At 41.5% G+C, this 27,254-nt stretch overlaps 1 protein-coding gene across 4 annotated transcripts in view; it reads left to right on the top strand.

Moving 5' to 3' along the window:
• TOGARAM1 (TOG array regulator of axonemal microtubules 1) overlaps positions 1 to 27,254 on the top strand; it is a 44,556-nt gene that overhangs the window by 15,474 nt on the left and 1,828 nt on the right. Inside the window, exons 4-21 of one of the 4 annotated variants that reach the window (XR_015702140.1) lie at positions 1,239 to 1,535; positions 4,120 to 4,385; positions 5,793 to 6,025; positions 7,768 to 7,868; positions 11,420 to 11,581; positions 13,625 to 13,723; positions 14,171 to 14,340; positions 15,559 to 15,697; positions 16,027 to 16,161; positions 16,896 to 17,049; positions 17,660 to 17,765; positions 18,167 to 18,402; positions 21,891 to 22,049; positions 22,636 to 22,762; positions 23,071 to 23,189; positions 24,688 to 24,877; positions 24,984 to 25,266; positions 25,829 to 25,966. Coding sequence is in view for 3 of the 4 variants with exons in the window: in XM_087746932.1 (XP_087603058.1) it covers positions 1,239 to 1,535; positions 4,120 to 4,385; positions 5,793 to 6,025; positions 7,768 to 7,868; positions 11,420 to 11,581; positions 13,625 to 13,723; positions 14,171 to 14,340; positions 15,559 to 15,697; positions 16,027 to 16,161; positions 16,896 to 17,049; positions 17,660 to 17,765; positions 18,167 to 18,402; positions 21,891 to 22,049; positions 22,636 to 22,762; positions 23,071 to 23,189; positions 24,688 to 24,877; positions 25,829 to 26,048; positions 26,839 to 26,925 (3,000 nt within the window). In the remaining variant the exon portion in view is untranslated. Of the gene's footprint in view, positions 1 to 1,238; positions 1,536 to 4,119; positions 4,386 to 5,792; positions 6,026 to 7,767; positions 7,869 to 11,419; positions 11,582 to 13,624; positions 13,724 to 14,170; positions 14,341 to 15,558; positions 15,698 to 16,026; positions 16,162 to 16,895; positions 17,050 to 17,659; positions 17,766 to 18,166; positions 18,403 to 21,890; positions 22,050 to 22,635; positions 22,763 to 23,070; positions 23,190 to 24,687; positions 24,878 to 24,983; positions 25,267 to 25,828; positions 26,049 to 26,838; positions 26,926 to 27,254 lie in introns of those variants that run through there. The other 3 variants (XM_087746934.1, XM_087746932.1, XM_087746935.1) reach the window with 3 other exon arrangements.

The raw sequence follows: 27,254 nt of genomic DNA, 5'->3' as shown, positions 1-27,254 counted from the left end.
CTTGGAAGATAGGTAGGAACTTCACTTACTCAGTTTACTTCTAGCCACTTGCGGGCTCTAGATGCTGTGTTTTTCTCATGCTTGTGGAAAGAAAGGAGAAATTTCCTCTTTGTTTTTTTGCCTCTGTAACTACAAAGTCAGTGTTCTCTTTTCCTGGCCTTGGTCTTCAGAAGGCTGCCAGGTACTTTGCCCTCACTTGCTGACTTATTTCTCTGCAAACAGTTTTTGTGCCAGGCATTATTGATACTTGAGCCTTTCTCGGGTAGTGCAACCCACACCTGACTTGGTTGTCTCACTTTTGCTGCCCCGGGATGCCCGGGGAGCACCGGGGTGCTGCAGCCCTGGAAAGCAGCAGGAGCAGAAGGCAGAGACCTTGGAGCCATCTGGTTTGTAAAGGGATTTTTTTATCCTATAGCTAAAGGCATAATTCAATGGTTTTCTTTGGATTGACACAGACAATTAATAGGTTCCCCAAGCCCGACTCACACTGTCACTTGTTCTCCCTCCTGCGCTGTGCTTTCCCATTCTCCCAGTTGTGCCGGTGGAACTGGTTGTGGGGCCGTGCTCTCGGTGAGGTGGCTGAGGTAGCCCACCTTACCTTACCACCTTACAATGATCCTTCCAGAGGCTGTCCGGAACTTTGTTAAAACTTGTCCTCCTTTTCACTGGCATGGTTAAAAGCTTGAGGGCGTGCGGGGAACATGCATCTGCTTTTCACAGGAAACAACTAAAACAGTCTAGTTCCAAATCTACACTTATCTTTCCATTTTTGACCTCCTGGTTTCTGGGAAAAAATAATTTTTCGATTTTTTCTTTTTTTTTTAAGGAAGTAGAATTTATAACATTTGTGCTTTATTTGTACTCTTGTATCACTGAGTTTTGAGAGTGGTGTTTTCAAATTTTATGCTGTGCAGACTTGGAATACAAAGCAGCAAGCAATAGAACCATGTTCAATCTACTTGCATCATTCATTTTTTTAAATTTAATTCTTCAAAACATGACTGCAAAATAGCTTAGGCTCAAACTCATTTGGTCAAACGCAGAAAAAGGAAATTGGTATTTTGAGGGACAATGCAATTTGCAAAATGAAGTTAGCTAATTTTCGTGTTTGCTTGGGTAAAATGCTGACCTTCGGTTTTGACTATCTAGCGGGTGTATTATTTCATTATAAATTGTTATTATAAGAGCTGTCAAAGAGCCTAATTACCACGAATAACATTCTCTCTTTCTTTGCTCAGTTTGTGCCAGCCTAAATTTTCCCAGCAAGACCCAGAGAAGTTTTTGCAATCAAGCGGAGCATACGGCGCCCTTCCCAGGTCCTAATGCAAGCCAGGGGGCCTTCATTCTGCCGTCTTACCCTCTGTCCTCTCCCAGGAGCAGCCCCAAGCACGCCTCCTCTCCAGCTGGCTCTCCAAAGAAGTCACAAGATAATACCATGAGCTTCTCAAACTCCTGGCCTCTAAAGAGCTTTGAAGGATTGCCTAAGCCTAGTTCACAGAAGCAGCTTCTCAGTCAAAAGTCAGGAGACAATACAGGTAGGAATGTTGTCAGTATAATGAAAACGGATTTCAGGTTTGCATTTTGAGTCACTTCAAGCAGTGGTCAGAAAACCTACAGTGGCAGATTAAGGGGGAATTCTGCAATGCCCCAGTTGCAATTAGAAACGGGAGGGTTTTATAGCTGCACTAGGCTAGTCACATCGCTGGCGGCGTCTTTTAAAAAGTGAAGTCTTTCTATTGTGGTAGTTTTAAATACTGGAATGTTGCCGCAAACCCTGATTTAGGATTCTGCCGACTACGCCAGTTTGTTGCGAATGGGTGATTTAGAGCGCTTAAGGAATCACCAACAAAGGTATCAGCAAAAGTGGTTTTAATAAAAGGTGCGACTTAACCAAGTTTGATGGCAAGTTTCACTCTGTTAATTACTGCATGGAGGAATCATACAAAGGAAAACTGAGTTACGTGGAGTTAGAATGATTCACAGAGAGACCAAAGATGCAAAGAATAAGGGAGACCTCCCATTGAGTCACGAGGTTCAGAGTAGACCCCCTTGCTTTCTAAACTCCTAACAGGAGCTTAGGTGTGGCTAAGTCCACTCTTAGTCTCAGACTTGGTCAGCGGGGTATGTCTAATAGGGTGAGGAGGGCCCTCCCGCTGAGTCACGAGGTTCAGAAGGGAGCCCCTCGCTTTCTGAACTCCTTCTCAGAGAGGAGCCTCGGTGCGGCTGGATCCAGTCCTACTCTCAGGCTTGGTCAACGGTTCATGGCTAAGGGATTGTACGTGCCAAATTCATATAGTGTTTCACTAGCATCAATGCAGCATGCAATGAAAGTTACCAAGACAAAGTCAAAGTTACCTACTACAAGGTTATGTGCGATATCGGTCGCTTACCAAAGCTCTGCCATTGGTAAAAGGTCTCTCTGCCTCGAGGAGCGACCTTGAGAGGCGTCCCAGCTCAAGGGGAGATCACCGCCGCGCAGCCACGCTGCCGAGCAGCGAGAGCTCCAAGAAGGCTCACCTAGGCTGTCGTATTTATGGGATAAAGCCGTTGGCTTGTAGTCAAATGACATGCGATGGAAAAGGTATGCAGGAGACGGCTCGTACCCACAACTTTCTTTGTTCCTCGATAAATGAGTCTTGGAAAAGCCACCCGCTATTCATGTGTCAGTCGCGTGATCGGTGTTCCAAGCTCATATGCATCCACGCTCGCTGCGTGGCTCTGCTCCGCTGTGGGTTTTCAGAGAACAGATTGGAGCTGGAGGGGTTCACGGCCCGGCTGCCGCTCCAGCCTTTGCCTCTTCCCGAGCCTGCGCCGAAGCACCGCCAGCCCGGTCAGGGGGTCGAGCGCGCCCGTCACGTCTCTTGTTCCTCTTGTCTTTTAAATATGCGAGATAAAGCATAAGATGCACCAGCTCTGCTCTTCTTATCAGTAATGTATCAGTGAAACGGTTGCCTTCAAACTAAAATAAAACCAGCCCCCAAAATCTAGCACTTTTACAGAAAGCCGATACAGAAATAACTGTTACTTTTAATACGCTAATTAGTACGTGTGCAAGAAAATGTTACTCATTGCATTTCGACTTTCTGCCTCTTTGTTTGCCTTTGGAAACTTATGTATCGAATTTCCCAGGCTCGGAATAGCTCTTTAAAACCCGGTCACAAACAGCTACATCTCTAACGAGTGGAATGGGTGCTGATTTCATCCCGATTTACACCGACAGCTAATGGCAGAGACTGCTGTTTATGGCCTGATTTCCCCTGTCTTTGAAGACCTCATGCACGCATTGGTTAACCTGAAATAGTTTTAGATTTATTTAATTACAATTGCTTAAACAATTTAGCTGATTTCTTTCAAATACTTACTAAGGGCAATCTTGTTTTAGGTTAAAAACAGCTGTAGTGTCTGTTTAGCTTAAACTGATTCCTAATCCCTCATGGGGCATGCCTTCTGTAAGCAAAGTAACAGTTCCCACGTACAATTTTGGACTGATTTGAAGAAATCTGTTTTAAAATTCATCTTCATTGAGACATATTTTTGCACATATGTAGAAAATTTCTAACTTAATTCTTTGGAAGTGTCCTGTCCCTGGAACGCATGTCATTTTATCTTGCAGATGCGTGTTCATCACTTGCTGATTTTCTTTATATTATCCATATGCATTTCGGGGTTTTTTTTTGTTTCTTTAGAATAACTTCATTGTTGTTATAGCAGCTTACAGGAGAGTTTGGCAGGGCACCAGTCTTCTTTTTTCCTTAATTAAGAAAGTTAAGTACTTTTTAAAATTACTAAGTATATGTTGGTATGCATGTGCATGAAACACTGATCTATATTTTTTTAAAAGAAGGAGGCACTAAAAGTAGAAGAGATTGGTAACTGAGCTGGAAATGCAGGGAGATGAAAAAGGTAGAGTCAGGAGGTAACAGAAAATACCATGCAAGGACGCAAGTCTGGTATTTGTAGTAGTAAATAAAATTGCATGCGTAAGTATGGTTTTTAACACTCACCTCATGATAAAGGAGTTTTCCGGTGTGACACAGAAATGAGGCATGAAGTTTATTCTGGTGAGTGCTGTGTTCTGCCACCCCTCCAAAGACCCACATCTGCTTGTGTCTTCTCCAGGGGAGCATTTGCAGGAGAAACACTCTCCTCTGCAGCTGAAACCCACCCTGGTGAGGCACCCGGCCTCCCGCAGGAACCTGAACGGGAGCAGGCCCGTGCCCCCCATACCCCGCCTCGCAAGCCCGCTGCCCGACAAGATTGAGTTAAACGTGGCGAAGTGGAGGAACGAAGAGTGCGAGGACACGTGGCTGAGTGAAGCGGATGGGAAGCTTGCAGCTGATCTTTCAGAGCTAAACGTTGATGGCGAGGAAGTGGACCAAGAAGAGGTTGGTTTAAATATGACATAACGTGCTTTTAATAGTTGATACATGATAAGCTTTTTTATTTTTTTAGACAAGAGCCAGAAAATAATAAATATTTCTGACTGAAATTTTGTGACACTGTCATCAAGGCAGCAGGTCTTCAACGAGATACCTTTGGGTGTCTGATAGAAGGTAAGTACAGCAGTAAACACTGATGCTGAAGCACACTTCTCGTGTTTGTTCCAGACATCTTGATTTCCCTTGTTTTTCTCAGAGCCAAAGTCATAATATTTTCAGTTATCGGAGTACCAAGGCAGAACTGCAGGCCTTTATACAGCTTCTGTTCTCATTATCGTGACTTCCTTTTAAATTTCATGCCGGATCTAAGTAATAATCCTTTCTTTAGTTATAACAAAGGGCCCAAAATAACAAATAACTTCCTTGATGAAGGTTCATTTGACTCAGCCCGGGAGTTTCGTCAGCCTCCCGGCTTTGCTGAAGCGGGCTCTCCCTGATACCCATGCAGCGTGTCCCAGCTCTCTCAGGATTCAGTCTTTTCTCCATGGAGTAAATGAGAAGAACTGATTTCAGGAGGTGGTGGGGAGGTGGAACCGTATCCACGCTGCCCTCATCAGCAGAAATCAAAACCACGGCAATGTTGCGTGAAAGGCACAGGTATCACGTACGACTGGGTTTCCTATGATCTCCCCCGCATGACCCCGTGCAACACGTCCTTATTTCTGTCACAGCTCATAGACATTGTCTGAATCTCAAATCCTGTCTTTAGTCCCTGTGGATCTGAGAACAGTTGCAGTAGGACTTAATGGCTTTGCCTTGCTATCTTTGTATTCCATCCTGTAGTCACTACTGAAGGTAATTTAGGTGCTAAACAGATGGGGAATAATTTTTTTTACATCAAATATATTCAGTAAAAAGAGGAGAGAATATCAGCAGGGCCCTAGTCATTATAGATTTCCCTGCTTATTTGAGTAGCTCTGTTCGCTAGGCACAGTTTTCAGGATTCACTTCTGCATATTTTGCGTCTTTGTGCAGTTCAGATGTGAAAAGCCTGAGGTCCCAATTGTGTGTATGAGCAGCCGTCAAGTACTTTCTTTAGTCTATTAAAAAAGGTAAGAGCAGCTGATGTATTCTTGTGGGAATCTGTTGTTGTGTTTTGCAAAATGAAGCTAGGATACAGTGCCTGCCAGAATTTGCATTTAATAGCACGATGATTCTTGTGAAGCAAAGCAGTGAAGGGGATCGTTATGATACTGGATAACCTATGTAACTATTCAGTCACATTGCCCAACAGAGGCACGTGCACTGAACTCCCGTGAACTGAGCACTCAGAAACATACCTTCTTTTGTGTAAAAAAGCTTTTTTCCTCTGCAGTGAATAAAAACTGTCATTTTGTTTTCACTCCTGCTTAGATGCAGAATTCACTTAGATCTCTACGGAACAGTGCGGCCAAGAAGAGGGCAAAGCTAAGCAGCAACATCTCAGATCTTGAAAGTCCTGATTCTGCTCTTAAACTGGATCTGTCCGCGGATTCCCCCTCCCACGCTGCCTCCCCGAGCGCGGGCTCTTGCAGCGAAAGCGGGCTTTACAGCCAGGAGTCTCTGACCTCGTCGGTGGCCGCGGTCCCCCGGAGAAGGAGAATAACGTGAGTGCAACTCCTGTGCTGACTCCGCTTTGAAAGTCTCACACGCAGTCTCTGCTGGTGTTAGTTAAATATTAAAGGGAGTGAAATCTCTAATATATATTTTATATAAGGTTGCTTTGCTTAATAGCTTGATTCTTATATGTGAATTATTTTCCTATCTAAAACCACATTGCTCTACACAATAGCTGCTGAATTATATTATTCTTGCTTGTGCTGGCTTTTAACTTGAAGGAGCTCCCTGGTGCAGCCACAGTAGCAGCGCCGTTGGTGAAGTATTGCCAGTGGTGGTAAATATTTTATTAAGACGTTAGCCTGCCACAGAAGGTATGTGAACCAGAGCCTAAACAAATGAGTAAGAAGGAGAATGAGTTAAGTGGAAGGATAAAGTTTGCTTATTATAGCCTGGAAATTGAAGAAGGAATGGGTTGGTTTTTTGCAATAAGAGGAAGACAATGTAGATGTTTCTTATTATTGCAAATCATGAACTGTTTCCATTTTATTTCTGACAGGCTATTGATAATTTAAAATGCCTTCACAGAGCTTTTCTAAAAAGAAATTGTGTGATGACACATGCTACTCTGATTGTGAAGAGCAATGACCCAGTTGGTGATGAGCAGTATAAACTATTTTATTCTTTAATGAAATTAAAAAGTATTTGGGAATTTTTGCAAATTTTGCAGTACAGAATCTCCTTTTCTGCTCTTGGAGCCCATGATAAAGCTGCTTGTAGCTCTGATCCGAAGATATCTTTTATTTTTGTGTATACTAAATGCATCTTTATGTAACTGGAGTACAACTGTATTAACAAACTAGGAAGGAAGAGAGGGAATATACAAAAGAAAGGTTTTTGAGACGGGGGAGACTGGAATGATTCAGAAACAGAGGATTTTCACAGCTGTGAAGTCTCAGGACTAATTTATATGTATGTATCCTCCCTATATGCATTACTGCTGAATCACAGTTTTAAAAATAATCTTTAAAATGAAAAATGCTAGAATACCTAAAAAGTTAGGACTATAAAATTCTGTGTGTGATGTTCTTCCAGGCAAGGTTTCGACTAGGACAGATTCTATGCAACATGCCATTTCCATGAGTCAGTGGCACACAAGCTTAATTTTTTACAGGGTTCAAAGACACAGGAATTCTGAACTAGCAAGGAAGAGAGGGGACATCTGGCAGGAAGACTGAATTTGTAGAAGTGACAAAATATATCCCAGAAGACCTTAAAAGCCTTGGAACGTTCGTAAAAATTTCAGAGAGTTTAGTTCAGATGCTGGTTTGCGAGCACTGGAAATTGGCATTTTCTGTTCACCAAATCTGGGTAGTTGGGCAACAAGAACATAGGCTTCTTCGGTCTTGGTGCCTTTTAGAAGGGTCAGTTTATCCACTGATAAAATACTGTGAGCAATGGGAGCTTGGTACTAGCGTCGTCAGTCCCCTAGGCCAAACGATACCTTAGCTTTTCAAATGTATGCTAAATTTAGTCCTAGTGTGAAGCTTACTCTTACGGGTCGTCTTTATGGTGTTCTTCATAATGGACCTGCTCATCAAGTCACTTCTATTGAATTCATTTTCTTTTTCTACTCAGTGTGAACATTTGTGGAAGCGTACTGGAAATATTTGTACACCAGGTACACTGGGGAGGAGAAACTGATGATGTCTTTGCTACAAAGTGTTATTTAACTGGGCTCTGACTGATGTGCAGAATTGTATTTATAAAAATTTGTTTTATATTTTAACAGGTCAGACACCTTTCCACTACTTGGCAGCAAATCACAGCCTGCAAGAGTATCTTCAGCAAGAAGCAGAGAGCCGAATGTGGCAGGACATAACTCCAGCACAGGTATTTTGCTGTGCATATCAGCATATACCCTGCTTCATTGAGGTAACGGAATGGGTGCTTGATGTGCCTGTTCTTAGGTGATCAGTGAGCTCATGTCCCTTCAGCACTTAAAAAAAAGTAATTGCTAGATGCTCTTTGGTCAAATGGAGGTTATACTGTGGTACTGCAGGTGAGAAGGAACTCAAGGGTTTCTGCCTTTCTATGTCAGGATAAAAGGTGTTAATGCAAATGCCACCTGTGAGTATGTGCACTTCAAAATTCAGTGCAGTATTGTGTGAAAATTCGTTGGGCACCAGCTGGATAAGAGTAGGAAGGGTCAAAATGTTGCAAGCAGTTAATTGCCTGGTAGGAAACGGAGGTCAAGTGATGCTGTTCTCTGTTAGGCTTACAGTGAAGTACAGGTAACTGCAGGTTTCTGTAATGTGCAGAAACCGATTGTTTATGATCATTTATGTTTAATCAATTTTGATTCAACTGGATGGAGGAAGGGAGCTGAGGGAGCCGTGTCCACAGAAGTCTTTTCTGACCTCTCTTCCCAAGGACTGCTCTGTTGCATCCTTTTGCAGCCTCAGCAGCTATGTATTTTTTCCAAAAAGTTTACAAAACTTAGTTCAGTTAAGATTGGAGGGCATCTTACAGGCCTGAATTTGCAAAGCCATCACATTAAAAAAACAGTAGTTGCTACTGAGACTCATGATCTTTTTTCAGAAATTGGAGCTGTTGCTCCTCATTTTAGCTAACGCCACTTTTCTCAGGATAAATTAGCAAATAGGTTTGTCAAGTAACAGCCTAAGTCAGAAAGCAAGTTCTGCACGTACATAGTAATACACGTTGTGGTTAATGATTTTGCATTCATTATATGAAAAGACCTTCTGTGAGAAGTTGACCTTCGGTGTACAATAAGGAGCAGCACATGTATTCAACAGAATGCACAGCCCCGGACCTCCTGCGAGGAGCTGACAGCCTGCTACTGATAAGGCCAATGGAATACAGGTGGAGCTAACTGGTGAAGAGAAGTCCTTTGCTCCCACTATTGACCGGGCTGACGTGGCCCATCACACAAGTCGAATCTCAAAAAGCTCTGAATTTTTACACTGGAACTTGGAGAGCTTGTAAAAATCGGTTTGGTATTTAACTGGTCTCATCAGATGAAAGGTTTTTTCTAACACTGAATGTAAATCCCCCTTGCTGTAACTTATCTCGTTACATTTTTATTTTATTTCGAAGGCTGGAGTATTTTCTTCTTCCAAGCAGCTACCTTTTTTTGTATTTTTCTTTCCCTCTTTCGTTTTGTGTCCTTTAGACTAACTCCTGTTTTTTCTAGCTTTCCTTCATAGGTCAAGCTTTATGGACTTCTTAACCGCTGTCATCTGGGCTGTTTTCAACAGATCTGCCCCTTTCTTGAAATGCAGTACCTGTACAAAACCCCTTGTGCACTTAGAGTGGAAAGGATAGTTATGGTTGTGGTGTTGTAAATCAGGCAAGATCAGTCCTGTCCTACCTGGTCTTGTTCTTCTTGGATCATTCTTCTACTTTATCGTGACCTGCTTGAATCCAGACCCTGTCCTCAAGCATGCGTGCACGCTTCCCATTTGCTCACCTTTATTTGAATTCAGCGTGCTGCCTCGTTATCCGGCTGTTTGGGCAAAATAATGGATCGTACCGGCTCCTGAACAGACTGCGGCAGAACCCTGCCCGATACAGCCCTCCGTTTGGAGAACGAAGCTTTTGGTAACTGCTGGGCGTACATATGCCTGGGATGATACGTGGCATCTCTCGCTTCTCTCCTGCCCACGAGTCTGTTGCTGTGTCGTACAAGGAGACCAGATTGCTCTGATCGTGCTGTTTTCTGGCGGGTGCTTCCAAATGCGCTGTTTGCCCTGGTGCAGTCCTGGGAGCTGAACTGCCCAGCACACGGGCCAGTTGTTCTCTGGCTCCTTCTTCAGCCTTTTTCTTTTCTTTAAAGAGTTTAACACTTTCTCTTTTCTGTTTTGGAAATTTATCTGTCCCTTACCTATCATTAACTTGCTAATTCAGCTCAGATTGCTTCAGCTGTTTCTCTAAGATGAATTTTATCAGCTTCTCTTAGCTTTGTTATAATAGAATGGCAGCTCTCAGGTATTCCTTACTTCCCAAGTTCTTTCTGTAACATGTAAGTTTGTGCAGCTTGTCATAGTTGACACCTTGAAAACCTGTCTGCCTGCTGGCACGCCTGTAGCTGATCTTTCCCCTGGGTCCAGACAGTTCCAGAGGCCAGAGGGTGCTGTTGTACCCAGTACAGCAATTAATCGATCAGTCCTGACGTGTGAGGTCGTAACGTTGATATATGAAACGCTGTAACAGCTAGACTTCATTGGGACAGTGCAGAAATTCATGGTCAAGGAGTTCTTGGACCTTCAGGGGATCTGGCCGTGTAGTAGCGTTCCAGAGCAGCTCACGCCAGCCCCGATCAGGGCACCGTCCGTAGCGTTCCTCGCTGGAAGAGCTTCACCATCTCCAGAATCCCGCAGCAAAACGTTCCTTTGGTTTCCATTCCCTAGCAGACCAAAGCAGCCTGCTCTGATCCGAGTTCTCAGCTGAAGAAGAGAACCCAAGGAACCTTTGTAGGGATTTCAGTACGGCTCTTGATCTCCCGCAGGCAGGGTTGGGTTGACAGTGACGGCCACCAGTGCAGACTTCAGGCCGATGGGCGCCGGCGGGCGGTAGGAGATGCGCCCGTGCCGTCCCGGCGGCGGCAGCGGGAAGCAGAGCCGCTGCCTGGTACCCCCGTAGCGCACGGGGGGACGCCGGGGTCGCTGCGGCTGCTGGGATGACTGGAGTTAGGTAGGCTGGCACCTGGGCCGTGCCTGTCGGTCCCTACAGCTAAACGTGGGGTTAGTTCCACGGGGTTTCTGCAATATGTAGTAAAAGCACGTATGTGAAAACACCTCTGTCTTTCTAGGTTTTTTAATTTTAGGGGTATTTGGAAAAGCAGAAATGATCCTTTAAAGGCTTCCTGAAGTAATTAGTGTTGTTTTTTGGGGTTTTGGTTTTTGCCTTTTTTTTTTTTTAAAACAAAACTAAAATGTATTGAGAACATTTTGCGGGCATAAAAATGCTCAGTTGTTGTTGTCTATAATTGTAACATAAAAATATGTTGTATGACTTCTAGGGTACGTAGTTGGAAAGATTTCTTGTGTTCTAACTAGTATTTTACTATTTTCGCTTAGTTGACTTATGACTTAATTTGGCTTTTAATGCTGAATCACTTAGTATTCAGTTGTTCATATTTGAAAGACTTTAAACTAAAAAATAATATTTCAAGCTTTGAGTTAGATTTTCAGCCTAGGTTTATCTGTAGAAGAAAGGCTTTGCGTGTGAAAAATGAATAGAGCCTGAGCATCTTTGTTGAAATGCTCAGATTTCTGTAGGCAAAAATGCTCATACTGTGTGCGTAAAACCAGTCTGAGGGTCTCTGAAAATGTAACTCTGTGAGAATCCTGTAGTACATAGGAAAAACTACTTCTAATTTGTTTTTAATATTTGATTTTTTTTTCCTCTTGCATGGCTAGCATTTGATGATAAGGGGACTTCTGACGTTAGCGTAGTTGGCCAGCATTTGAACTGTGGCAACGGATGTGGAGCTTATGAGGACAAGATGCAAGGCGAAGTGCCACGTACTGTTTTTAAAAGTCAAAATATGGAACACCAAAGAAATTTTAAGCATTCAAAAGGTTTGTGAGTTTGCTACGTTGCTGTTCAACTGACCTCTCACTTATAGCAAAAACCGAGGCACGTAGAGCCTTTTGTAAAACAGGTTCTACAGAAAACACATTTCAAGGTGTTTAGCGTGGTTCCCTCTTTTCTAGTCTTTATACTTACACTAACAAGTCGGGGTTTTTTCTGACATGAACTGAAATTAGACTGCCAATTAAATTAAAATTAAAAGTCAAGCGATAGTACATGGCATGAAAAAAGGACCAAATTGTTATATATCTCGGTCTGAATAAATGACCAGCTTTAAAAGTTTGGTTTTAAATTACTCTGTTGTTCATTGGTAAAATTAAGGAACTTAAACCATTACACTTTACATTTCAGTTTTAACCGTGTCATTTTAATGCATCCTAGGAGCTCCTGTTCCCTACATCAGAATCATTGTGTGTACCACATAGATGTGTTTTCCAACTCTAAGCTTGTTAGAACAGAGCAGCAACTTTTTTGTTTTTTTAACATCAAACGTAAAATGCAGAAGTCAGTTTAAGGAGCATACGGTTTCACCGTCTCTTGTTCAGATCTCCCTCATTGTGGCTGAAATAGGTATCAAGTAACCATGTTTCAGTGACAAATACAAAATTAAATAGCAATATTCCACATGGTAATAGACATTGAATAGTGAAGATCTTTGTCCCAATAAGATTTTTTGTTTTCTCCATCTGTTGTTGCAAGATCAAACATGGACAGTTTTGTCTGTTCTCAAGGTTTTATAGAAATGGTGGAGTGCTATTTTTTGTGAAACATTTAAAGCTGAGCAATGGAAGTAAAGTTTATAATCAGAACTGTAAATCCTTCCTTTTTTTGCTTATCCTGTGATGCCTGTGAAATGGAAGCTTGTAAGTTTTCCGGGCTAGGAGCTGAGCTTAGGAGAGAAGGTCCTGATCTGGGGGTGGGTGCCAAAGAGGATCTGGTATTTAATGCACGTTCAGCTGCGGTCTAGGAGAGAATTGCTGATGAAGCCTGAAGACGATGTTCAAGAAAATCCCCAAAGACCAATTTTGGCAGTTCTTGCATGTTAGAACTGGGAACATTCAGAAGCCAACGATTGGCTTTGTGGGAGGACAAAGTAACACTTGCAAGAGAAACCTTTTCACTTGATCTTTTTTTCTTGTAAAGCATAAAAAGGAGAGTTCCAAAATTAAAACCATGCAATCAGGTAATTTGTAAAGTAAAGAGGAATCTGTCATACTCTCGCCTGTAATTATTTTTGGCAAACCGAAGGTGGAGGTGAGGGCAGAAGGCGTATCGGAGCTGTCAGGGTGCCAGCCCGGCTGGTGGAGGGCTGCGGCAGGGCTGGGCGCTGCTGCTGCTCGCCGCTGCCGGAGGCTTTCCGCAGCTGCGGGTGTGCCAGCGCTGCCACGACCAGCGCGTTGCTCGGCTGAGATGGCTCACCACTCCGCTGACTTCATTTATGCGCTTTCTCGTAGGTGATCAGGCTTTCCCAAATCATCTTTTCTGTTTAGAAATTTCAGATTATTCAGATTAAAATAGCAAAAGCAAACGGTGCCCTTCTTTTGTCACAAACTACCATTTTTATTTGCGACTAGTGTAGCCAATATAGAAGTACATAATATATGTCATCCACTTCAGTGAAGAATTTGAGGAACTGATCGTTTATATGGGAAACAGCATTAAGAAAAAAATATTTTAGCAAATTCTATTTAGATTCAGTTGTGCTGAATTATGTAAGAAACAGCACTGTGCTTCCACTAAGTGAGTTAGAAACTTCTGGTTTTTTTCCGTGGATTCAGCTGATTTAAAAATCCTCTTACAAACATTGGTTTTCTTTATGATCTTTTGGCCGAAATTTTGTTTGCTATATGCTTTCCGTAATTTTGAGGATATCAGTATTTGGTAAATCCTGTTAACTTCAGTAACTTGAAAATAGACTGATTCATGAAAGCGATAAATTCAGGTGTCAGTGTATGATACATTTCAGAAGAATAAAACATGTGCCAAAGCGTAAACTGCGTGATTTACGTTGTGTGATTTTTTTTTTTAAGGTCTTGCAGAGTCAACGTCCAGTTTTCCACAGACAAACAATCTAGATTTCATTTCACCAAGTGTCCTGTCTGAAGATGCAGTTGTAATTGTTGATAAAGGTATTGCAAACCCAAAATTATCTCCTATATCTCGTCATGTTATTAAAATGAGGGGGAAAGTACCTTTATGGAGTGGGAAAAGAAAAAATGGACTCTGTGCAACATTTTAGATTGTGAACAATCTCCAGTTTAAACGGGAATAAAAAGAATTATGCTTGAAAGCTCTCCAGTTACTGGGTATGCTGTTCCGTTCCAACACCAAAGAACGGCAGCAAAGTGTGAAGGTTAGGCCTTGGTTCTAGCCCAGTGTGCGCACACGTACGTGCATCCGTCCAACTTGGTGGAGCAAGGTAAGAGCACCTTTGGGTGGAAATTGGCGCTAATAGGACAGTAGCAATGTTTTTATCTTCTTGAATTACGTTTGGTTTTCCTTAGTTCTAGTTCCAGCTAGGTGCTGCTGAATGAAATGGTTATTTTGGTGAGGGCACAACACCGTATGCCTTTCAGGTGTTTTCGGAAGTCCTCCTTCTGCCCGAACATACAGCCAGTCCGGACCGCGTGTAGCGAATGGAGATGGCCAAGCTGTCAAAGCGGAGACTGAGCCATCGTCAGGGATCTGTGGGAGAAGCATCCAGCAGAACAGTGCTTCTCATTTCCATGTTGAAAATGAAAAAGAGGTAGAATTTGAGAACTTTTTTATTGTCTTGCTTCCTGTTTTTATGTGTTTGAATACAGCTCGATACAGTTTTGCAGTCTCTATGTTATGGTAAACAGGAGTTTGATTAAAATAGCCTATAGCCATCAAGCTGCTTCTCCCTGCTCGCTCTTTTTGGTTCCACCTGGATATTTTATAATGGCCCATTGCTGTGTCAGGAGCTTCCCACCGAACTCAGAGTCTCTGGGAGAAGGGCTGCAGGAGGGAGCGGAGCTGGAAAATGTCCTCGTCTCCGACTCCCACAGCTCACAGAAATGTGGAAGGAGGAACTGGCTGGGTTTGATCATGTCTTGTTTTCTGGATGGATGTGTTAATCTAGCTCCATTCATAAGTGCTTTTAAAAACCACTGTCTGAATGTCTGTCCCATAATATGGTTTCATGAGGAGCGGTGCTGCTTTGTTAAATGCTACTTACATCTGTTGTAACGTGGAGCAACATTTATCAGAATGAAGTAGTGATACAGATTTTTAAAAATTGGAAATTAAAATCACAAGTCTTTCTGAAAGCATTTAAAATAACATTTTAAGACGACTAAAACTTGAAGTTAATGATAAACAGTGTCTTAATTTTCTGATTTCTACTGGAGATATGAATACTTGGAGGGATCAAATTCAAGGGACTAAATGGAGGAATGTGTTAAACATTACTAAGTTTTCATGAGGAACTGTAAGCATCTTAAACATATAGGAGAGTAGGGTCAGATCACACTTTTAAAGACCACTGTTTAAAATAAACCCCTGTGTGCTTAAACGTGAGTGAGTTAGCCCAGCCTGTGTATTTGTTAGTTAAAATTCTAGGAAACTACACAATGCTGCCAGGGAATAGAAGACCTTTTCTTGTAGACCTTGGTTCTCTAACTATTCAGGCATTTTAGAGTAAGTGGTTATTTCCCTTAAATGTTTAAACCCGGAATGTTGCTTCTTTTTGCCAGTAGGACTGTTTATCATGCAGAAAGCACACATTCAGCTCTTTTCAGGATTGTATTTAACGTTTCTGTGAATAATTTCCTTTTGCTCTGTAGAATAATGGTGAAAATAGTACTTTGCCATGTTTACCTTAGACAATATCAAGAACCGGGTAATAAGTTATTGGGTAACTTGTGCGTTATATTACAGGGTATATCATAATGGGTGCATTAATTTTTTGCAAATAAAAGTTGCTTTGTCAAAATCTGCCCAGGACAAGATGAGGCGGAAGAGAAAAGATGAAAAAGAAGACAGTCAGGAAGAACATCAGGAAGTCAAAGACCTCGAAGAAAAGGAAGAAGATCGTCGGGAAAGACTTAAACTGAATGAACCAGAGAACATGACAACAGAAAGTGAGGATTAGTGTTTGTCTTAAATGAATAATATACTGCTAAGTGCTGCTGGAATGGAAATTAAAATTCTGTGATAATTACCACAAATCACGACTGTTTAGTGTGACATAAGGTATTACTAGAATTAATTGTACACTGCAGTTTACTCTTCAGTCATTTGTTGTCAGTCTTATAATGCAAATGGTGGAGAGCAAAGTGTTTATGGGAAATATTTGAAAGACTGTAGTTAAGAAAAAATTCAAAAGACAAATTAGGGCTGAAAATACTAGTTTCTTCCTTTTTTCTGATTTGTTGTTGTTGTAGTTTGGACATTTCCTTCTATCTTCTAGAGTTAAATCTCTGTGGAGATATATTAACGTCGTCAAGAAATGTATCTTTGTCATTAGAAAACGTTGCCTTGAATCCATCACTAAGAAGAACGTGCAGTTTGAAGAAGACAAAATGTTCGGCCTTGCTAGATTGTGGTAAGTTGTTACAGTAAGCTAAAGACTGTTAAAATATTTGGATATGTGGAGTGGGACAGTTCCAAAACACAGCCAGGTTTAATGTGATTACTCTGTACAACAGACAGTCCTGAGGTGCTCTGGAAGATTAGCGCTTTGGGGGTGGCGGCGAAGGGGATTAGAATTCCTCGTTGCTGCCTTGAAACATTTTTCATCTGTAATTTGTTAGGAAGATGTTTGAAACATGAGAGTTTTCTATTTGCTCAGCAGCTTAAATGATGTAATGTATTAATGGCAAATTGACTCCCTTCTGTCTCCAAGAAAAACATTTCTGGGTACATTTTTTCACTGAGATGCCTTTAAAATACGCAGTAGAAATCTTTTCAGAATAGAAGCTCATGCTGATGATGGTCAAAGGTCTTCAGAATTTCCTACGTGGCTCTTCAAGCTTTACTATATTGTGTCTTACCTCAATGTTCTTTAGCACATTATGCATCCCTTTTTGCATTTAAAAAACCCACTACATTTGTGTTTGTGACTTTTTAAAGTGGTAGCTGTTTGCAAAAAAAAAAATCATTCACATAAATGAAATGCTGAATGATGGAGGATGTAACTGGGAAGGTGGTCTTTTTGAAAGCCTGGTCCCTTCGTAGCAGCAGTCTGTACATACCTCACACCCTTGGTATTTCCCTCCTTTGACTGACTTGCTTTCTTCAGATTATGCTAATTATTTGTTATGCTTCGTGACTTTGTAGATGAAATGTCTCTTGGGGCACGAGGACGCTGTAAGGACCGGACCCCATCAGTCACTCACAGCCCAGAAATAATGGACCCCTCAGAACTGCAGCCCTTTGCAAAACCAGAAACGGCACTGACAGAAGCCTTGACACTTTTAGCTGATGATGACTGGTAGGTGTAAACATCTGTCTGCAACCTGAATCTAATGTAGAAGGCGTTTATTTTGATAACTTACTTTAAAAAAACAGCAAAATGGACATAACATCAAAAATAGCGAGAAGGATTGCAAGTGATACATGAGAAAAAAGAAAAGAGTTTTTGCAGTCCAAATCTAGATTAAACTGTAACTTGTAAATCGAGGCTTACTAGCTAGGCTTTCAGAGACACGGAGATGTCTAAGTGTAAGCACTGTGCTGGCGAGGGCCCCCACCAATACCTTCTTGTCACTCTCGGTGGGATACAAGGCTTCGCTGTGCCCTGACTGGCGAGACGGGGTACGACGCTGCTGCCTTTGCAACCTGGGGAAGGGAAGTAATCCTTTACTTGCCACTAGTGCAAGCTGTGGGCAGAACTGTAGGACGGAATTGAGAGACTGGTATGCTGAAACAGTCCTACCACCGCATTAAAAGAAAGACTCGCTTTGAAAGAATTTCTTACGTTATATGTCATTGCTTTATTTTACAATCTAATTTGTTTGCTATTTGGTTTCTTACAATTCTGTGTTTTAATATTTTTATGAAAATTTGCAAATGTTTTGAATTAATTTTTTTTTTTCACATAGGGAGAAGAAAATTGAAGGTCTGAACTTTGTTAGATGTTTGTCTGCCTACCACGCGGCTATCCTGACTGCAAAGCTACATGAAACAAGTTTGGCTGTGGCTCAAGAGGTTAAATTTTACTATCAGAATATTTCACTGACTGTATATGTGTTTCTGTGTTTTATAGCTCTCCGATACACTGAAGTGAAATGGTATGTTCGTCCGGGGTTAGTTTTCCTCTGTTGGACAGTCTCAAAAGGATGAGTTTGTCATTCAGCAAAGCAGCTCATGCTTCAGATACACCACTTGAACTGATTTGCTAAGAGACTGAAAACATTTCGATTGTAACTTTATAACATTTATGTGTATGTACTTTAATTCTCACACATTGTGAATCAAGTTAGAAATGTATTTCTCAGTTGCTTTTAATGTTACTTGAAAGTTACAAAGGGAAACGTTAAGCTTTACTTATTTTAAAGTATATTTTATAAACATTATTCATTGTTTGTTTGGGTTTTTCCTGTGTGCAGGTCAAGAATTTACGCTCAGGTGTTTCTCGAGCTGCTGTGGTCTGTTTAGGGGATTTGTTCACCTACCTGAAAAAGAGCATGGATCAAGAACTAGATAATACAGTAAAAGTCCTTTTGCACAAAGCTGGTGAATCCAACACATTTATAAGGGAAGAGGTAGACAAAGCACTGAAGGCTATGGTTAATAATGTGACTCCAGCACGTGCACTTTGTTCTCTTATAAATGGAGGGCAAAGGTAATTCTTATAAAGACTTTATAAAGAAATAACTTGTGAATAGATTAAAGTTATCAAATACAGTCTTTTTAAAAAAAAATCGAAGTGCTATAGGCAGAAATTTGACAATATAGTAAGTCAGCTCTGCAAAACTTCTCCCCAGGGCAACTTTTGTTGGCGTAAAAGTAAAAGGTAGCCCCCCGGTTTCTTTCTGTACTTTATGTAAAAAGCTGGCTGTTGATTTTGGAGCTTGGTATATTTTCTGGTCATTTTGCAACACCTCAGTACTTTCACTCGCTGGTAGTATAGTATTCTTAAGAAACGGCTATTTTGCTTTGCCTAGTAAAGCTCGCATAGCATTCTCATTTTTCACTTGCTCTGCAATCAAGTGCCTGTCTTTCAGTTTTCAGCACTACTTTTTCTTTAGAAAGATGATTTATAACTTACAATTCTGTAGCTGCAACTATCTTGGTTGATATCCTCTTCTTCTCTAGACTTAGCTGGTTAACAGTCCTTTTTGTCTGCATTTTAATTTCCTTTACAGTGGTGGTGGCCATTTTTTCTTGAGTACCTTGAACAAGCCTCCATTTCTGGTTGCATGGTTTGGTTCTGACCTCTAGCTCACCTCAGTTACATTCCTTTCTTTCACTTTCCCTGCTAAGTATGCTGTTCTTTTTCTTTTATATCCTCATTCACTCTAACAGCAATACTTAATCAAGCCGTTCGGCTCTCCAGTATGTTAGATATGTACCTACGTGTACTTAATCTCTTGCCTATCTGTCATCACTTAGATGACATTTAATAGGCTACATTTCGTGTAGCCTATCCCTTCCATTAAATATGTCAGATGCTACATTATAAAACAATCCTTAGACTTCCTGCACAGCTACAGATCATACAAGTTAGTCTTGATTCAAAATGTTCTGTTTGCTATTTTGTTTCCTGGGAAGCTGGTTGTTGTGGACTGTATTGATTCTGTCTCCTGAAAGCCCGTGAGAACCACACTGCAATTACCTGAACTTCAAACAGAAAGGCGAATATCAGCCTCGGGTCCTAAATTATTTATGAATCGTGCCCGCACGTAGTTGTTTTTGTGAATTTAAGAGCAGCAGACAGTAACTGCACATTGCTTTAATTCAGAGGCCATGTAAAGTGGTCTGTTTGTGTACTCCCATCTTTTCTTCAGAAATCCTTGGCCCAGCAATACTCATGATCATAACTGGCTCCATCTGACCTCCCATTTTCAGTGGCAGATTCAAACACACTGACCTATCCTTAGGAGTTTTCTAGACCTATAAAGATTTGACCCCTCCAGTTTGTGAACTCTGGTATGTTTTCAGATATCTAAGGCATCGAAATTACCTGAGCTGTGAGTCTGAACACAGCATTTGAAGCAGGGATTAATTTCTTCACCGCTAAGAAGACTTCAGTCAAAGCAGTGCCTAAATCATGGAGCGCAGTGTGTTTTAATGCATGACACATCAGTGGCTGGCCTAAATAGCACTGTGAGCTACAGCTTTTCTAGTATTGGCTTCAGGAGGCTCTGGCCATGTTAGCAGCAAAGCCCACACAGCACGTACGGAGCTGTCCTCTCCAGAGGCTGCACCAAGGAATACGAGAATTATCTTTCAGAGTGGAAATCTGGGAGAAAAATGACATGTGTCTGCAGTATGAAGTGGAAAGGTTCTGTTTGACACAGCTGTGTAGTTACACGGAGGATATCTTTTCTAAATTTGGCTTATACATTGAGTTGCTTATATTCACCACAACTTACGTGTTCAAGTTAACAGTTACTGTTTTGCCTACAATTCATAAGACCTTTTAAAATTTACCTATTTCCTGCTCAACACATTTCAAGCCTACTGCGATCATAAGTATTAATTCTTGCAACCCCGAGTAGATATATATACCGATTCTTCGTCAGCTACAAAGTTGTTTTTGACTTTACCAACAAGAATAATTAAAAACGTTTTTGTTTGCTTTCGTGAGATGCCGCTCTAAAGATACTGGACTATTGCTGTAAACTCACCTCTGTGAATAGATGCGTGATCCAGGCGCACGATGCCAGGACTAGATCTGAATGACTGTATTTCAGAAATTTTAAAATCACGTTTCTTACCTGTATGAGTTGTGTTTAATTCTAAGATCTTATGTGCATACAAAAAGATTTCCCACTATTTTGCATGAGCAGCGGGCTTTCGTGGGGAGCGGGGGCTGATTTGCTTCCGTGGAGTGAGGTCTTTAAGCCTCACGGTTTCTGCTCTCCCGTCGGTAGCTGCAGCGGGCGTTCGTCTGTTAGCGTTTCCCTTCTCCCAAGCTCCCGAGGCGCGCGGCTGCTGCACAGATGTAGCGGTGGGTGCTGAGCACGAGCCAAAGCTGGTCTTAAACCAGGCAGCTCAGCAGCAGCTGGGAGGATGGCTGCATCAGCAGGGAGTTTGCAGCCCGGACTATGTTCTGGGCTGCCACGTTTTGCAGCTCGAGTAGACCCGGTTAGGTGTCTTTGTGCAAGCCCAAGCTGCTTGGTGCAGTGTAATCTAGTGGTAGCTTTACGTCCGGCGAGGCCATGGTGATCTGTGGGACCAGAGAAAACAAAAATCTCGGTGAAATGGGAAAAGAGCGCTGGATGTTCATGTCAAACCACAAAGCTGGGCAGCCACTGCTGTGGTTTACCAAGTCAGTTCTTTTCCTTGGCTCTCTCCTTTAAACCTGTTTTTCCCTGTGAATGCTGAGCCATACAAATGTCTCATTTACTGTGCAGTGAAACTGTCCTCAAAGCAGGATTTTTAATCCAAAGATAAAAAGGTTGAATTTGCAGCATTGTGTACTCTGAAAACGTGGGATCAGCAGGTACAGCAGACTTCATATGAAAGCTTAGTTTGCTGCACGAGTTTGAAAGTTGATTCCAGCTTTTCTCTCATTTTCATCAGCATAGGTGTTTAATGGCCCCCGTTTTGTAGAAAATAGACTTCTGCAAGATTTTTAGAAGTCAGTAGAATACTGCTTTATTTAATTTTAAATTGATACAAAATACACAAGATGTGTTTCTGAGCATAGGGACTAGTTTTTCGTGAAGTTGATGGAAAGAACATGTAGTGTGCTTTCTAACATATTTTACAATTATTTTAAGGAAAACAAGAAATTAAATTCTAAAAAGAGGAAAATTACTAGTTTTATTAATCCAAAAAGCCGCAGTTAAAGGTTGAAACTGGCTTTAAACAAAAAGGATGTAATTTTTCATTTTTCATTCTGCGTTGTTGTAGTTTGGGATTTTAAGTGAATGAAGTGAGCTTTAATCCAATGCATTGTCCTTTTAAATGAAGTTATTTGTCTTTGCTCCACAATGTCTGTTCTCTACAGCCAGAATAAGTGTCTGCATATCAGCAGTACACTAGCTGTAGATTATGCTAAAGAGGAAAAAAGAAAACTTGCGTGCCATATTTGGTAGAGCACATAAATGCTGCTGTTCAGCTCTGTGATGAGTTTTTACTAAGCAGCTGTGTTTTCTTCAGCCACCTGCATTCAGCGGTGCGAAGATGCACAGCCCAGCACCTGTCGGACATCGTAGAACGTATGGGACCGGAGCGGATTCTGTCTGGAACCAAAGCTGTCGCTGATCGGATTTTCCCTGCCATCGCCAGGTTTGCACAGGACAGTTCACAGCAAACAAGGTTAGTGAGGTTAATAGTTAAGATAAGCACATTCCGGGTGGCTGAAACCTCTGCATCGCTCAGTGTGTGTTGCTCTGCAGTGACAGAGGATAGAATCATGGAATCGTTTAGGTTGGAAAAGACCCTTAAGATCATTGAGTCCAACCGTTAACCCAGCACTGCCAAGACTGCTCAGATAGCGTATGTGAGAGGAATTACCTGGATGCCTGCTGCAGCTGCGCCCACCCTGGCTGCAGGAAGAAGAGGGGCTCAAAGGACAGAGGACCGCTGGGCCCAGACGAGGGGTAGGCCACGGAGGGAATGCTGGCACTGGGATCCACGCCGTCTGACTGACAAGGCTGGGCCATCCTATTTAAAAATGGCTGAAATGGAAGATTGTTCTCATTAGTGTGCTCAGTTGTGCATTAAATAGCAGTTCTTGAGCATAGTTTCTTTGTGGGAGGATGAAGAGCGTGTCTGGTTACGCACATAGATAGCAATCTTCCCACACTTTTATATTTTGGAATGACGCACCTGTAATTATCAGTACAGTTACAAAGCAAATCCATGTTTACGGATGTATATGTCATGGTCTGTTGCCCTGCAGGTATTATGGTCGAAAGATGCTCTTCAGTATGATGACTCACCCTGATTTTGATAAAATGCTTGAAAAGTATGTGCCGACCAAGGATTTGTCTTACCTTAAGGAATGTGTTAGCAGTCTACGTGAAAAGGTATGTGGAAAGGCTGTTGTTTAGCAGCTGAGAAGTGTAAATGTGTACTAGTGGCCGTCAGGTGCAGACAATGAGCCTACAGGGAACGGGGGGAGTGCATTCAGAGCCAGACAAGTAAGGAAGGGGCTACAGCACGGCAAGGTGCTGCTTGTTAGCTGCCCTGTGCTTGCCTTTGCTCCTTGCCGATACACTGGATGGAATGGACTTCGCTCCTACACTTTGCATGGCTGTCAGACTTGCTTTTGCAGGGTCTCCAGCGCTGCAGAACTGTGCCAGCCATGTTAATTAACGGTTGCACCTTTGTGCAGGGCTTGGGGGAGATGCCATTAGATACACCCTCAGCAAAAGGAAGACGTTCCCATACTGGTAGTGTTGGACATTCGAGGTCGTCGTCTACTTCCAGAGATGCTCTCAACATCACTGACAGGTAACGATCTTCAGTGTTTCACCCTGTTAGTAACTTGCCCTCTAGGGTAGTAGCCTCACCACAAGAAGAGGGTACAGAAACATTCGCAACAGGGCTGTGAAAATTAAACATCCCTGAAGGAAAAGGAAAAACTTGACTTGTCCCAGATAAACTCTTCTAAATAGGATAATTGGCAATATTAAAATGGCTTTGTGCATTTTGAAGTTCACTTGTCTATTGACTACCTGTGAAAATACACACAGTACACAAAACACTTGGAATTCACAGGAGATCCACGTTGCCATCAGTTCAAGGTACTGCCATTCAGACTCTATAGACAAAGCGTGCCTACTGGTAGGCATGACCTATTTGTGCGCTTACCCGGACACTAAGTATTTAGTTAGATCCTGGCTGGAGGTGCTGAAGGTTTTAGATGATACTCTGTCCGTTTTTAGTTTTCTGTTTTTTCTTCTAATAAGTCTTTCATTGAACTGAAGAACACCCCCCCCCCCCCAATTTAAACCAAGCCAAAAAACTGCATCCAAGAATATAGAGTTCATAGGGGCTGTGACTGCCTCCAGGCTGAAGAAAGTCTGTCTGTTCAGGAGCAGATTTCTTTAACACACTCTCTACTATTCAAAATAATAACTAATTCCACATTTGATGGTAAATTTTGCTTTGGCATGTGAAACTACATGTCCGCTTCCTTCGAAGAGGCGCTACTTACTGCATTATGCCAAACTCTCTTATCTTTGATTCAGGTACTTTTCGTGGCCTGCGATATACTAGCAGGACAGGAGATTTTGATGCCACCTTTTGTTCTCGCAGAGCTGATAGGTTTGAATTTGAAAATGCAAGGAAGATGCTTATTCCATTCTCCGTCAAAGACTTATGTTCACAAATTAGGAAAGAGCTAGCGACTCTCTCTGGACTGGTCTGTAAAAGCAGGATACTTATCTGGACAGAGAAGTGATTCCACAGATTTTATAATTCTTTCCATGACTGTCTAACAAGATTAGATGCTACAGAGAATTTGTTTCAAAATATTCTGTGAGAGTTGTTGAATTTCCCCCTCAGCATGGCATGTTGCTTAGGGGCCACCTAGACTGGGATCAGTGTTTAAAGTACTTCGAGAATAAAGAATTAAACTACGGTAACTTTTTTTTTTTTTTGACCTGTTGATGAGAGAAAAGTTCACAACTGTTACTGGTCACAAACCCAGCTGCTCTCGTACGGAAACTTGTAACAGCGCAGGGCTCCTGCCTAGTTGAGGCTTATCTCTTGTGTGATAGGTACATATGCATTTAGAGTGGAATGTATATTGAGACTTTAGGAACAGCAATTACTATTAGGTGATTTTTTTTTTTGAATCGCCACATTTAAAGTGAAAATCCTTCATCAGAAGATTTTCTGTTTACTTCTGATATTGGCACTTACATGGAAAGAGAGCGTCTGAGATTGAAGGCTCCTGTTTCAGCTTGCTTACGTGTTCGCTGAATAACTTTTTCCTTTCCAACAGAGAGACTACAGAAGCCCGTGAAGTCACAAGAAAAACAGCTCCTCGTAATTCACTAGAAAGTGAAGAATATGTTAAAGACATTATAGGTTTATTGAATGCAAAAGACTTCCGTGATCGAATAAATGGCATTAAGCAGCTGTTATCCGATACAGAGAACAATCAAGGCTTTGTTGTTGCAAACATTGTCAAGGTAACTGTATGAAAACATTTTATTTAGAAGGTCTTTAAAGTTGTGTCACAAAGTTTTCTCATAAAAATCTTGGCTTCCCCTTTCAATAAGAATGTCTGATTAACAGGAAAACGTTGAGGAATAGGCGAGGTGTGCTGAAGGGGGAGATACGTGAGCTACAAAGGTAGCAAAGGGAGTAAGGAGGAGGAAGAAGCTGAAAGTTTTCACTTAGAGGGAGCACTCTTGGAACTGTTTCTGGAATACTGCATGCGGTTTTTCATGGCACTGCTGAGTAAATATCAAAGTATTGGAACAGGTTACAAAAAGAGCAGCAAGGATTAATCAGAATCTGAAAAACTGTCTCTGAAACACAGCTGCAAGTTCTGCCTGCTTTGTTTGTCCAGCAGAAGGTGAGGAAAGGTCTCTATTATGATAAACTTAAGATAAATATCCTTTCTAATAGGAAAGGAGGCTCTTTGGGAGAAAAATACTATGATGAGGTCCAACAGTTGTAAACTAAAGATAGATACAATGAAAGGAAAACCAGGATTGTCTTCTAACAGTGCGGTGTCTTTGCTGCGGAACTAAGAAATACTTCTGTGGAACTTCGCAATATCTTAACTGTGAACGTTTTTGAAATCTTTAAACATTCTTTTTGCTAAATAGAGCTATGTCTTGCTAAAAATACTTGCTTGCAGAAAATATTAGTTATACTGAAAGTTACAGATGGCTAGTTTACCTCCATTACATTGTACAGGAATGATTAAAGTTCAGATGAGGCGAGATACAGTTGAATAATACACAGTATAAAAATATCAAATGTTGCTTTACTTCCTAGAAAAAGCATCTCTGGTATTTGCGTGTCTTTTGCTAAGATGGACAACTAAAGTGTAACAATAAAGCAGGAAACGTAATATCCACCTCAGACATTAATTGTTAATTCCGACGAATGCTGTTTGGATACTTTTTCAGATCTTCGACGCTTTCAGGTCTCGCTTACATGACTCAAACAGTAAAGTAAATCAGGTTGCTTTGGAGACAATGCACAAGATGATCCCATTGCTGAAAGACAATTTATCACCTGTGATCAACATGTTAATTCCTGCCATGGTAGACAACAACCTGAACTCCAAAAATCCAGGGATTTATGCAGCTGCCACAAACGTTATTCAGGCTATGTGTCAACACTTAGGTAAGTAATTTACTGTTTCTTAATTTTAAAGAGCTTTAATTGTATTAAATTCTAAATTTAAAGAGTTACTCTTTCCAATAGTTTCCATCCGGTCATTGCATTGTGTAATGAATCATTGGTTTTATTCTCATACTTTTTAAACCATACAAGTCGTCTTAATATTTTGCCAGTCCAATAAAGAAATACAGCTAGCTGGACTTGTCCTAAGTGCGGAGGTGGCTTTGTTATTTTTCCGTAGCAGGTGTTTTTTGCTGTGAGGGTGACTGAGTGCTGGCACAGGTTGCCCAGGACAGCTGTGGAGTCTCTGTTCTTGGAGATACTCAGAAGGCATCTGGAGATGGTCCTGGGCAACCGGCTCTGGGTGGCCCTGCTGGAGCAGGGGGCTTGGGCCAGATGACCTCCAGAGGTCCCTTCCTCCTCAGCCATTCTGTGTGATTCTGTCTTTCATTATCCAGAAGCTTGTCACACTGCTGAATCTCTGACACAGGGCAAAGAACTAGATTCTTGCTGATCTGTGTATGCCACAACTATTTTCCTTCCTCAACTGTTTTACCTTTGGAGCAGAAACTTAGCATTTTCGGTAAATGAATACGCTATGTTCTACCAGATTCTAGGTAGGGCTTGTTAAGATATGTTTTTATGCTTTTATGCCCTTAAATACATCACTGTGTTTTTTGAAGTTACTATATCATAAGTAAGGTTCTTATTTACATTTTTCCATATTGCGTTTATTTCCAGACTGTTTAATTTTCTGTTTAAGAATTTTAACGTGTTTGTTCTTTGCATTTAGACAACTATTTGCTCCTCCAGCCATTCTGCACAAAAGCCCAATTTCTGAATGGAAAAGCAAAACAAGACATGACGGAAAAGCTTGCTGGTAAAGTGATGTTTTACTTTGCATGTTTGTTTGTTTGTGTACCATCCTAATGAGGTGAATTCATTGTAGGATGGTGGTGGCTATATATCTTCCCTTCTGTCACCATAGATTGTGGGCATTAACGATGCAGCAGTTGTCAAATTTCACCCCCTTCTAATGCAAATTGAAGCTATTGCTGACCAAAAAAAAGATTATTATTATTATCGTGTAGTCAGATACGCCCCTGGATAATGTATAAATACCTTCAGCTTATAATAATTTTAATGTGGAATCAGAGAGAATGAGTTTTGGTTTGTAATGAGTTTTGTTCTGTCAGTAACCGAGCGGGA

Source organism: Nipponia nippon, unplaced genomic scaffold, assembly GCF_047370975.1.
Source record: "Nipponia nippon isolate SJK-2023a ecotype South Korea unplaced genomic scaffold, ASM4737097v1 scaffold_11, whole genome shotgun sequence".
Taxonomy (NCBI): Eukaryota; Metazoa; Chordata; class Aves; order Pelecaniformes; family Threskiornithidae; genus Nipponia; species Nipponia nippon.
Note: the sequence above shows the minus strand (reverse complement) of the source record. Positions and strands in the feature narration are given on the sequence as shown.